A 12102-nucleotide genomic window follows, 5' to 3' on the forward strand; every position below is an offset into this window, starting at 1 on the left:
TCCTGGCCCTGTGCCAGGGGCCATCCCGTGGCCCCACAGGGGTTTCTTCTCCTCAGTGGCGTGCCCTGACTTATGCACTCATCCCACGCTGCAGGGATCAGTCGGTGCTGCTGGTGAACCCCTGCCTCGGGGACAAGCTGCTCTACGGGGCCACCGACCAGCTGCTCGAGTCCTACGTGGCACCGGAGGAGGAGCGGGTCCAGCCCGTGCAGTGGGTGACAGCCACCATGGAAGAGCACAGCAAAGGCGTCCGGCTGGTTGTTCAGCACAGCAAGGTCGGGGGGGGGGGGGGGTGGGGGGGGCGCCCTGTGGGAGCCAGGCTGGCCGGGGGGCTGCTCCCCAGGGTGGTGGGTGACTCCCTGGCGAGGCAAGGAGCAGTCCCACCGATGGGTCTGACCCGTGTCCCCCTCCCCGCTCTCCGCAGGCCGTGAAGCAGGTGACCTGGCACGGCAAAGGCGACTACTTCGCCAGCGTCGTGTCGGACAACAGCAACATGCAAGTGCTGATCCACCAGACCAGCAAGCGCTGGAGCCAGAACCCCTTCCGCAAGAGCAAGGGGCTGGTGCAGTGCGTGCTCTTCCACCCCATCCGGCCCTACTTCTTCGTGGCCACCCAGCGCTACGTCCGCGTCTACAACCTCCTCAAGCAGGAGCTCACCAAGAAGCTGATGACAAACTGCAAGTGGGTGTCCAGCATGGCCATCCACCCTGGAGGTATGTGTCCTGCGTGTTCCCCAAGGAGCTACCAGGTCTCCTAAGCCAGTACAGAGTGTCCCGCTCAGCCAGGCTGCCTGGGGTGCAGGCAGGGGTTTGGGTGCCAACAGGACACCGTGGGGTTCGCTGGCAACCCCAGTAATACCCTGTTCCCTCTCACAGGCGACAACATCATCTGCGGCAGCTATGACAGCAAGCTGGCCTGGTTCGACCTGGACCTCTCCACCAGACCCTACCAGCTGCTGCGGTGAGCCCCGGGGCTGGGGCCAGCCTCCGCCTGCTCCCCATTAACCTGCCCGCAGCCTCCCCCAAACTCCACGGGGCCCCTTCCCGGGGCTATTTTCTCTCTGGGGACCTGGCAGCAGGATGGAGCCCGTTGGGGCTGTGCCAGGAGCAGCCATCCCTGCCCAGCATTTTGGTGTCTCACGGCTCTCCTGTGCCGGAGTGGGGGACGGTGACCACAGCTCTCCCGGGGTGGGCAAAGCCTCTAGGGCAGGAGGTGCTGGGCTAATTTGAGCTGCCCACAGTGGGTCCCAGTCTGTCCTGGTTTCCCTCTCCCCCTCCCATACACACGGTCATTCACAGCAGAGTTTGGGGTCCATAATGCCCATCCGTGCGCAGACCCAGGCGCCCCGGCCAAGGGTCAGGACAGGGGCAGAGTCTGTGTCCCCCCTTGCCCTGACATCGCACCTGCCGTCATTGCAGGCACCACAAGAAAGCGTTACGGAGCGTGGCCTTCCACAAGCACTACCCGCTCTTCGCCTCGGGCTCGGACGACGGGACCGTCATCGTTTGCCACGGCATGGTCTACAAGTACGTGGGGGGGCAGGGGGAGCCACGGGGGTTCGGCGTCGTGTCCCCTCTCCTCCGGCAAGCGGCAGCGCGGCAAATCCCTGGAGGGGCTGCTGGGTGGGGAGGGTAGGGTGTTGCCCTGTGCATCGGGTGGGGGGTGCAGCGTTTGTGGGGTGACTCCGGGGGGGTGGGTACCCCAGGGAGGGAGCCCAAGCCCCGTCCTGACCTGTCTTCCTCCACCACAGCGACCTGCTGCAGAACCCATTGCTGGTGCCCGTGAAGGTGCTGAAGGGCCACACGATGACATTGGACCTGGGCGTCCTCGATGTGCTCTTCCACCCCACCCAACCCTGGGTCTTCTCCTCCGGCGCCGACGGCACCGTCCGGCTCTACACATAGCTGCCGCCCAGCGCCAGCACCTCCCCGCCCCCATCCCAGCCCAACAGCAGCAACCTGCAGGCGCGGGGCAGCGCCGGGACCACCGCGCTCTGCCGGGAACATCACTCCTGCGCATGGACTCCTGGGACCTTTCTCATTAAACTCCTTTGGATACAATCCCGCACCACTTTTTGTCCTGCCTTGCTAGCTCCGCAGTGAGGGGCACATCCCTCAGTGCCTGGCCCAGCCCGGGGCTCCAAGCTGCCCCCCCACCATGCACCAGCCCTGGGCGGGGGGGACACAGTGGCTCCTGGGCTGCAGTAGGTCCCAGCCCTGTACCCAGGCGGGGGACATGCACCCACCACCAGGAATCCCAACACCCGCTGCCCCACACGCATCCAGTGCAAGGACAGGGCGAGCAGCCGGCACCCAGCAGTGACCAAAATGCATTAGCCCCCCCCACCCCAGCACCCCTCTAACCCCCAGCATCACCCCCCCCATGGTCCCTGGGGGTCACCCCAGCTAGGGGGGGGAAGCAGGGCCCCATCTGTCCCCCTCACCCATGGTCCCAGCGGAGGATCCCCACGTGCTGCCCTCGGCAGCCTGCGGTCCGACAACCACCGTGAGCTCATCCCGCGCATGAGCTCAGCGCTGGCCGTGGGCCAGGATGGCCACGGGACCCGGCCCTCCCCGCTGCTGGCCTTGGTGGGGGGGGATCCGGCTGGGACCCTCCCTGGCCCACACTTGCACGGCTGGGGAGGCTGCCGCGAGCCAGGGTGGCCCCAGCACCCCACAAGACCCCTGCTACAGGGTCCCACATCACCTGGGCTTGCCCCTGAGTTGGGGTCATGGGTCAGAGCCGGCATCGAACATGATGCAGAGCCCACCTAGGGGTTCCACAAGAGGAAAAAGGCTGGGAGGGTATCTCCCTTGATCACCCCCTCACCCAGAGTGGCGGGGTGGGGGGTGCACGGCCACAGCCCAGGTGCAGCCCAGCCATCCCAGGAATCCCCCTGCCACACCAGAGCTGAACAGCTGGAGAGGCTGTGCAGGATTCCAGAGCTCTTTTGGCCCAGGGAGCAGGCAGGGCTGAGGGATTGTCCCACAGCAACGGAAAGGCCCCAGCAGCCGCGGGAGCCACGGGAGCACCAGAGCCCACGGGCACCGCGGCGGCACGGCAGGGCCACGAGCTCACAGGCCACCTCCTGCCGCCAAGCCCCAGGTGACCTCTCCACCCTCCCCGCAGCACCAACCACTCCTGCCTCTCTCACGGCAGCTCTTCTCTGCCCTGGCTTGTTCACTCTGAGCCCTACTGACGCTGCAAGCCCTGCTAGATGCAGGCGTCACTGCTGAGTGCCAAGGAGGAGCGCTGCTGGGAGGATGGTGCCAGGTCACGCAACGGGACCGCTGCCACCCCACACCTCCCTCTGCTGCTTCTGGTTGCGGAGGAAGCGCCCAGAGAGCGCTGCCCCTGCCCCCGGCCCCCTGTATCACTAACATACCAGCAAAGGAGCCCAGGGAGCAGAGCAGGGCCCGGAGCAGCAGGAGCTGGAACAGAATCAGCACCTGAAGAAGAGCCCAGAGGTGACCAGAGCAGCGAGCTCCAGTGTAGGGACAGAAACCCACGACGAGGAGCAGGGCAGGACCAGCTCGAGGGGACCCCATGACCCGAGCCAGGGCCAGTGCTGCGCTTTCCCTTTGGCAAAGGCAGGGGGAAGAGAGCCAGCGTCTTCCTCCGAAGGGGATCCCTGCACAGCCAGCGGTTTCCTCCGTGCCGCTCCCCGAAGCCCCTGCCACGACCCGGCTCACACAGCCGTGGGGTTGGGGTGGGAAACCCATCCCCTTCACCCCATCACAACGCTTGAGGAGCAAAGAGCTTTATTTAAAAATACGTTTATGTACATGTGTGTCAAGAGGACGGTCACATTCATCGACTGGGGCCCCTGTCTTCAGTACCGGAGAGCAGCAGGGTGGGACGAGGGGCTGGAGGCAGCCGGGGTGAGGGGGGGTGCTCAGGCTCCGTCCTGCTCCCGGCAGAGCCCAGGGATGCTGCCGGCCCACGGCTGTGGGGCAGCTGCAGCCCCTTCCCTCCCCATGCTGCCACATCCCTGCCCAGGACCCTCATCCCATAAGTCAACCAGGACCCCATCCAGCAGCCTGCGGAGAGGGGCCACGTGCCCACCGTGTCCTCCGGCCACCACAGTGCCACAGCCGGGCCAAGCCAGTCCTGGTATTGGGGGGGGGGGGGGGGTTTCGGGTGGGCTCCCGCAGGCTGGCGAGAGCAGAGGAAGACGACGGGGGCTGCCGCGAAGGCAGGCGAGCCGGACCCCGGGATGCAGGAAGACGTGGCAGTGCCCGCAGGGACCCAAAGCCGTTGGGGCTCGTGGCGAGGAGCCGACCCGACTATTGCTGCGGCGGAGCTGGGGGGGGCCCCCGGGGGGCTCACAGGATCCTGACGAGGCGGCCCAGGGTCTCTGCCACCTTCACGCGGACAGCAGGGACGGGGTCCTTCAGGAGCAGGTTCAGAGCTGGAAGGAGCAGAGCACAGACATGCCGGGGGGGGCTGCGGGACCACAGCCACCCACCACCCCCAGCCGCATCCTGGCTTTGCTCCATCGCACAAGGAAGGAGAAACTCCAGTCCCAGGGATGCTGGGCCCCCCCGTCAGCCCCGTCACACGCCCCAGGGGGGGAACAGGCGCCCTAAGTCCTCCTCAGCCCCCCCCCAGGAGCCCCCCAGCTCCGCAGAGCCCAGGGGACCCACGCCACGGCAGCGGGACGGTGCCACGGAGGCTGCTGGCTCTGCCTGGTCCCGGGGCGGTGGGGGACCGGGGAGGGGTCTTTGGGGCGCGGGGCTCGAGCCGGTGGGGCTGCTCCTGCACCGACCTGGGGAGGAGAAGGGCCCCCAGCACGGGGGTCCAGGGCCGGGGAGGGGAACGGAGCCGGGAGCGGAGCCCCCGGGGGCCCGCGGGGCTGTGCAGACGCTCGCCGGGCCAAGCCTCCCCTATCAGCACGATTTCCTAATGCCTGGAACGGCTCCCGGTAGTAAGAAAACAATCCAGGTAGTTTTTCCTAGCAGTAAAAGTATAATAATATTTTTCCAGTAGCTTGTTTACCCGGCGCAGGAGAGCCCTCGCCTCCCTCCCATGTGTCGTCCCCCCCCCAAATTCTGCTCCCGCAGCCAGCCGGGCTCCCCTGATTTACGTGCCCGCTCGCCGCGTCCTCGTGCCTCGCCGGGCCCGGCCGCGGGGGCGTAACGCCGAAGCCCCCCCCGGACCCCCGCACGGCCGAGCCACTCAACACGGGAAGCTCGCGCAACCCAATCCAGGCCTGCTCGCTCCAGCGATTACTCACACGCAGGCAGATTATCTTTCACTTGTTTCAAACAGACAGGCCTCTTTCTTCTGGAAGGGCTCAGGGAGCCAACGGAAAGATAGTTTTTCCTTTTTTAGTGTTTTTTAAGCTCCCTTGGAACAATCCAAAAGTTTCCATGCATTACTATATACTATGAGGTCACTAGTGACAGGGAAAAAATCCCTGAAATCCAGGAAAATTACTTAACTCTGCTCCAAAATGCCACCAGCTTCAAGTCGACTTTTTATTAGCCCTTCATAACGAGCCTTAACTCTGCCTTTTAACGGTTAACACGTTACAAACAAACCCTGCGAGTCCCCTCCTGCTTACGCTAAGCCACTGCAAATGCCCCCCCTGAGCCCCCCGACAGACGCCCGGGGCCGGAGCTGCCGGCCAAGGACCGGAGCTCGCCGTCCAGCCCGGTGGGGTTTTGGGGGTCGCGTGGGGGTTTTGGGGGTCGCGTGGCACCCACCAGCAGAGCTGCAACCTCGGCCCCTCGCGGGGTGCAAACCAGGTGCCGTCTCAGCATCCCCGCGCCGACGGCTCGGCCCCCCGCAGCACCTCGGCTTTCCAGCCCAGGACCCCTCCGCATCTGTTGCCCGCAGGTGCCGGGCTCATCCTGGCCACAGCTCTGGCTTTGTGGGCTGTCCGGGAGGTCGGGGACATTCCCCGCGTCCCCCAGCTCGCCCAGGGATGCGCATCCAGGAGGGAGCGGGATCCCATTGCAGACTCGTCCCTCTGCGACGGCCTAAAGCCCCCAAAGCTGCCGGCTCCGAGAGCCGGGCAGGACCCTCAGGCACAGCAGCGTCACGGGGCTGAGCTCCGGCGGGCAGAGGCAAATCCCCCCCCCCCCCCCCGCCAAGTCCCCAGCAGCGAAAGCCGTGGGCGGCAGCACCTACTCACCCGAAATGAGTTGGTCCAGGTCCACTTGCTGACAGTGGTCTTCGTCCACGTGCAGCACGAGGAAGCCTGAGGAAGAATTTCAGGGTCTGGATCCCACCAAGGAGCGAGGAGGCGGGTAACGGGGGCACGCCGCCGGGCACCAGCTCACTCGTCCCTGTGTCCGTGGGCTGTGCAGGGTCTCGATGGAAACCCCTCAACAACCGCTCAGGCGAGGGCGATGGTGGGTGTTGTACACACAACACCCTAACGTGCCCCAAGGAGATGCCTGCCAGCGTCCCTGCCACCTGCAGCTCCGGTAACTCATCCTAAAGCATCACTGGGCACATCCGAGCGCAGTGCAGCTGAGGGCTGTGCTGAAAGCAGCAAAACCTGTCCTGTACCCCCCTGCTCCAATCTTCAAGGGGTAAAAGCAAGGCTGGGCGCTACCCGTCCTCAGAAAGGGGGAATCGCAGAAACGCTCTGAGCTGAGGGCATGGGGCTGAGGCAGCTCTTCTGGCCACGTTGCTCGCCATCACCCGCGTGCTGCACCCTGAGCCTGGAGACCTTCACAGCGATGGACCGAGCCGGTCCAGGCTCCACCGAGGGCATCGTCGGCGCAGCCCACCGGCAGCCTGCTGCTGCTGCAAACCGGGGTCTGTACAGGCGTTGCCCATGGCGGGCAGTCATCCAAACCGTGGCAGGACCCGGCCACGCGCTTTCCACCTCAGCTGCTCACGGCAGACACCGCGCACCCAGCCAGCATTAGTGGGAAGTGGCTGGAGAAAAGTTCCTGGGGTGCTGGCACCACCCGGGGACGTGGCACGCGTGCCCGTCTCCAAGCCTGGGCACGGCAAGGCGCAGGCTGGCGCTCCGCACGAGATGGAGGCACCAGAAGACCTGGCCGTTTCCAGCAGCCCTGCTCGTCCGCAGCGCCCTCCCAGCAGAACGGGGACCGAAAGCATTCCTCGGACAACAACGTCCTGGGGAGAGGACACCCCCCACCGCGAAGCCACGTGAGAGCAGGACCCCAGCAGCCTTACCGATGAACATGGGCGCAGCTGCTCGGATGTCCACCCAGTTGCTCTTGAAGTAGAACAGGTTGGTTAAGATCAGGCGGTTCAGCATTTCTGGGTAGCTCTGCATCTAGGAGAGAAACAGCCGCCAAAGAAGAAGAAGTCACGCAGGACAGGAGACCGGCTGCCTGCGGCACTGGCACCATCTCCTGGAAGCCTGGAGCTCCTGGGGAGGCTGAGGTCAGCCCAGGAACACGCCTGGGCTGGGGAGGGGGAATCGCCCCGTCCGGACACAGGGCCAGGACCTGGAGGACCTTACGGACCCGCACTCCCCGCACGAGCCCCGCCGGCAGTGCCGGCACCGGTGCCACGGGCTCTGGCAACCGCTCACCAGGTGTTTGCAGACGTTGTTCATGAACTCCCCGTAGTGCAGGCTCCTGTCCTCCCGCAGGTGGTTGAGGAACATGTCGCAGAGCCCCTCGCAGCCCATGTTGGGACCACACATGCGCAGAGCAAACTTGCAGGCCTGCGGCACAGAGAGGGGAGGCTGCAGCAGGCGCGCTCCAGAGCTCAGCACCTCGCAGGACCCCCACGCCGGGGCGGAGGACACCCCCTCCCCGGTTCCTGCCGGCCAGCGCGGCCAGCGGGGCACTCACTTTGACAACCTCCGGCTTCGGGTCCTGGAGGTGCAGCAGCAGCGTCACCAGCCCGTTCAGGATTTGCTCGAAGAAGACCTCGCAGTTGCCTTCGCTGAACTTGGTCAGTTTGCCGAAGAGGACGATGGAGGACTGGCGGAGGTCAGGCTGCTCCTGCGGGCAGAGGGGACGAGCAGGGCTCAGCGGGAACCGACCTGCGCTGGGCATCTCCCGATTCGGGGGATGCATCTGGCAAGGCTGCTCCCACCACCCACCACCTCGCTTCTCAGGCTGGAGGGCATCAGAGCGGCAAAAGAAACGCTCCTGTCTGTCCCAAAACCTCAGCACCTCCTTCCCAGGCTGCCCCGGTCCTCAGCGGCAGGACCTCAGCTTTTTCTGTTCGTTTGGTTGGTTTTTGAAAACTATTTTAGACAACTCTTCGCCAGGAAATAACAACAAAACCACCCGTGGGCTGAGGACAGGCTCTGTTAGGGGTGTAAATTCACTCCCTCCCACCTAATGACTCCACAAAACCACAGCCCCCTGCCTCTTCATCCCAAATTTCAGCCACCATCATGCCCGTTTTCTCCCGCTGGTCCAGAGCCCCCCACCAGCCGGCACCCGGGAGGAGCTGGGAGCCGAGTTTGGGGATGGGGGTCTTCATGCCGCAGCCAGCTCCAGCCGTTCGAAGGGGCAGAGCACGCTCCCGGCTGCAGTTCTGCTCAGGCCAGAGAAGCAGCAGAGACGACGGCACCCACAAAGCCGGAGCGTGGGGTGCAGCAAGGGCCTGGCCAAGGCGGGGATGCTCCCGGCGGGACTGCGGCAGCTCAGCGCGGGAGCAGAGGACGAGGCTTAAGCCCCGGGACGGGCTGCAAGCTGAGCAGAAGCATCAAGCTTCTCCGTGGTGATGCTGGAGGGGCTTGGGGGGTGGACAGAGACTGCTAAGGGCAGTGAAACCCCCTGGGACAGACCCGCAGAGGACTTCTCCCCTCTCCCCGGCCTCACTCTGCCCTTGCTCCTGCCCCAGGGCACCCACAAAAGCCAGCTCTGGCTCAACCCCGCACCCAAAGCTTCTTGCCACCCAGGACGAGTCAAGGTCCAAGCAGACGATGCAACGGGCACCTCCGCTTCCCAACCACACCGTGTCTTTATGCAGCTGGTGCTGAGCTCCCAGCTGGGGATGCGGCACCCCAACCGCCTTCCCCCGGCTCCGCAGCGTTGCCGGCATCCCGGCATGTGCCCCGTAACATCCGAGCAGACTCCCGCTGCTCCCGCACACGTCCCCTGCGTTAAGCAGGCTCTGGCTCGGCAGACGAGCCCTTTCTGACGCGCCGGCAAAGCCACGAGCTCGGCCGCCCGGGCACAACCAGGGCGATGCCTTACGCTGTCAAAGAAGGGCCGGATCCTGATGGCGATGTGGAGGAGCATGGACTGGATGTCTCTCTCCTCCACGTGATCCAGGAGCTTGGAGAGGCTGGACATGGCCTCGAGGGCAACCAGGTTGTGGGGGTCGTCTTTGTCATCCATGCCGTTGACCATGGACGCCAGGAGCTTGGCCCCGTGCTTCCTCACCTGCGAGGGAAGCGGCGAGAAAAGCGGTCCCCGTGGGGCGAGCCTGGCAGGAGGGCTGGCAGGGACACGTCCTCCGGGTGCCCTGCAGCAGGCTCCTGCCCCACGCCACGCTTCCAGCCAGAGAGAGCTGGAAGGAGACTCAAAATTACGAACGCCGCGGGCAAAGCGTCTTCGGCACAGGCCAGTCATTGCACGCGGTAACTGCTTACTGCAGTCACCGGCTCCCCTCCCGCTGGAACCATCAATGCCGTACTTGACTGTGTAATTAGAGCTCGTGTATACACAGCGAAGGGGGAAATTAAGTTTGCATAAGCCACGTTAAGTCTGCCATCACTTAATTTCGAGCGCTCAGCTTTGCAAACTACGCCGTGCTATTCAGCATGGCTTACGGAGCATAGCTGGGAAGGGGCAAGGACGGACAGACGGACTGCTGTCCTTGAGCCACCCAGGATGGCAGGAGCCCTAGAACCCTCCCAGACCCAGACCCGTGCCTGCCTGGTCTTACCGGGCCAGCATTGCTCCGGGTTGCCCTAGCAGCTCACGGACAGGAGCATCTGCAGCACGGTCCGGGAAGCAGCTCTCCTGACGGGCTGGAAACCCAGCGGTGCTCGCTGGGCTCCGGTTGGGCTGAGCGCAGGAGCTGGCAACAGCTCGTCCCTGCCATTGCCCTAATTGCACGAGCTTGTCGCTGCCTTCCTCATCCTCACCAGGCTGCACTGTCAGCACTGCTGGTTTCTTCCCTCCCCGAGGCAGCGCTCCGGCTCACACGACCCGGAGCACTGGATGCTGTTAGAGCAGCGGCTCTGACCGAGCTTACGCCAGCGGAATGGTATTTTTAGTAGCTACTTATACTTTATCAGCAGATCACGGTAGCGTATTGTCTGTCTTGGGGCTGGCCCACCCGTGACCTCTTCCCGGGGTTTGGCACGGGCGAGCACAGGAGCTTGCCAAGCCCCCGCGCCGCTGCCGATCAGCCGTCAGGTACGGAGAGCTGCGGGGTCAGGCCGGCAGCTCCAGGCAGCCCGATGCTCCCACGCAGCCTGATGCTCCCACACCTGCGGGGTCTGCGGCACCGGCTCCTCTCCCGGGCAGGAAAGGGGTTTTAAGCCGCCGCTTCCCGGCTGCGAGGTGCATCTGGAGCCTGGTGGGTACCGGCCACCCCCTGCGCATCCTCCATGCGACGAGCTGCGAGCGCAGAGCGCCCTGCGCCTGCCCTCCCCTGCGTGCCGCTCCACGGACGTGCCCCCGGCACAAACCGCTCCGACCGCCGCTTCGGGGAGCGGGGATACCGACTCTGGCCTGCCTGAACCCCATTGTCGGGACAGGGGATCGCTTTGCTTTTAAGGATCCACTCGTCGGCCGGCAAAACCACCGGGAAGAGCGATGGGCTCACAGGTCTTGCACGAGCGTGATGCTGTTGCCTGTGTGGGCAGCCCCACAGCTGACCAGGCTTGTTTGGACCAGCCAGCCTCCCCCCGAGGATGCCGGGCTTTCCTCCAAAGCCAGGCTTTCCTCCAAAGCCAGGCTTTTCTAAAGGCATCTCCTAAACCAGAGCAGTCCCGCAGTGGTGGTGACGTACAGCACAGCTGCCACCTCGGTTTTGGAGGTGCCGTCACCAGGACGAGGAGGCGGCCGACTGTCCTGCCTGAAGACCCCCCCCCCCCCCGTCTTTGACAAGCAGAATTTCCCAGTGGCTACGTGCTCCCTTCTCCCACCCAGCCCCGGCCAGGACTCCTGGCTCTCACCTTTTCCGGCGAGCCGGAGGCGATGTTGCCAAGCCCCCGGAGCGCCAGCATCCGCACCAACAAGCAGGTGTCCTTCTGCCTCCCCGTCATGTTATCCATCATGGTCTCCAGCAGGATCAGGTCGTTCACCACATTACTATTGAGGAGCTAAAGCAAAAGAAAGACTCAGCATCGACAGGACAGGGGGCCCGTGAACCACGAGGGAGATGATGGCTGTGTTTTGGACATTCTTATTCCTTTACACCGGGAAAGTGCCCCGGCAGACTTGAGTTGTCCCCTGGCTCCCCTCAGACCCTCACTCCACATCCACACCATCCAGAGGCAGGGCTGGGGGAGCCCTCAGCCCCTGCACCCCCTCAGGCAGGCACTTGGATTGGGGGAACCTACAATAATTCATAACGTGTAAATTGAGAAAACCGAGGACCCTAAGTTGGGGAGAAGGGGGAAGCCTGGGCGAGCACCGACAGCCGGGAGAAACCTACGAAACCTACACAAAAGCTAAATCCTTGCTCCCCAGATGGCCTGCCAAGCGAGATGAGGCTGGCTATGGAGAAGTCAGAGTATTTACAGGGATGGAGGGCCAAAGCACGTCCCCCGGGCTGGGGACCGGCCAGGGACACGGCCAGATGCTCTTCCAGAGCGGTGCAGGGGCACCCGGAGCCACCGCGTTCCCCAGAGCCCCCGGGAGCATCCCCAGCCGCCGAGCGGCAGCGGAACCGGAGCTTTTGGCCAGCAGCTCCTTGTTCCCGGAGCGCTCCGAGCGCTGCTGGGAGGAACCAGCTGGGCAGAGACTCAAGGAGAGCAATTCAGGAGACCTGGCTGGAGGGAGACAGCAGGGCTGCTCTCCCACTGACCCTCCTAACCGAGCCCCCCGGGTGGTGGGGAGAGCCACGTACGGAAGCGGGATGCGCTCCAAGGAGCGTCGCTGGCCCTCCCCGGTGGGGCCCAGCTCATCCTGGATGGATCAGGCTCCGCTTTACGGGAAGGCGGTTTAACCGCCGGCAAAGGTGGGGTTGGCA

The 12102-nt window shown here is 64.6% G+C and overlaps 2 protein-coding genes across 4 annotated transcripts in view; one reads left to right on the forward strand and one right to left on the reverse strand.

Moving 5' to 3' along the window:
• BOP1 (BOP1 ribosomal biogenesis factor) overlaps positions 1–2050 on the forward strand; it is a 67927-nt gene extending 65877 nt beyond the window's left edge. The window contains exons 12-16 of the mRNA XM_049820171.1: positions 95–275; positions 425–713; positions 876–960; positions 1419–1526; positions 1751–2050. Coding sequence (XP_049676128.1) covers positions 95–275; positions 425–713; positions 876–960; positions 1419–1526; positions 1751–1904 — 817 coding nt within the window. The 3' untranslated portion in view covers positions 1905–2050. The remainder of the gene's footprint in view (positions 1–94; positions 276–424; positions 714–875; positions 961–1418; positions 1527–1750) is intronic.
• A 1704-nt stretch (positions 2051–3754) lies between these two features.
• The window catches only part of MROH1 (maestro heat like repeat family member 1), a 57487-nt gene continuing 49139 nt past the window's right edge, over positions 3755–12102 (reverse strand). For 2 of the 3 annotated variants that reach the window (XM_049820041.1, XM_049820050.1), the window contains exons 37-43: positions 11084–11230; positions 9150–9338; positions 7788–7940; positions 7523–7657; positions 7159–7261; positions 6140–6205; positions 3755–4411 (exon numbers count right to left, since the gene is read on the reverse strand). In XM_049820041.1, coding sequence (XP_049675998.1) covers positions 4326–4411; positions 6140–6205; positions 7159–7261; positions 7523–7657; positions 7788–7940; positions 9150–9338; positions 11084–11230 — 879 coding nt within the window. In that variant the 3' untranslated portion in view covers positions 3755–4325. The remainder of the gene's footprint in view (positions 4412–6139; positions 6206–7158; positions 7262–7522; positions 7658–7787; positions 7941–9149; positions 9339–11083; positions 11231–12102) is intronic. The other variant, XM_049820059.1, reaches the window with a different exon arrangement.

Source organism: Accipiter gentilis, chromosome 2 (assembly GCF_929443795.1).
Source record: "Accipiter gentilis chromosome 2, bAccGen1.1, whole genome shotgun sequence".
Lineage (NCBI taxonomy): Eukaryota > Metazoa > Chordata > Aves > Accipitriformes > Accipitridae > Astur > Astur gentilis.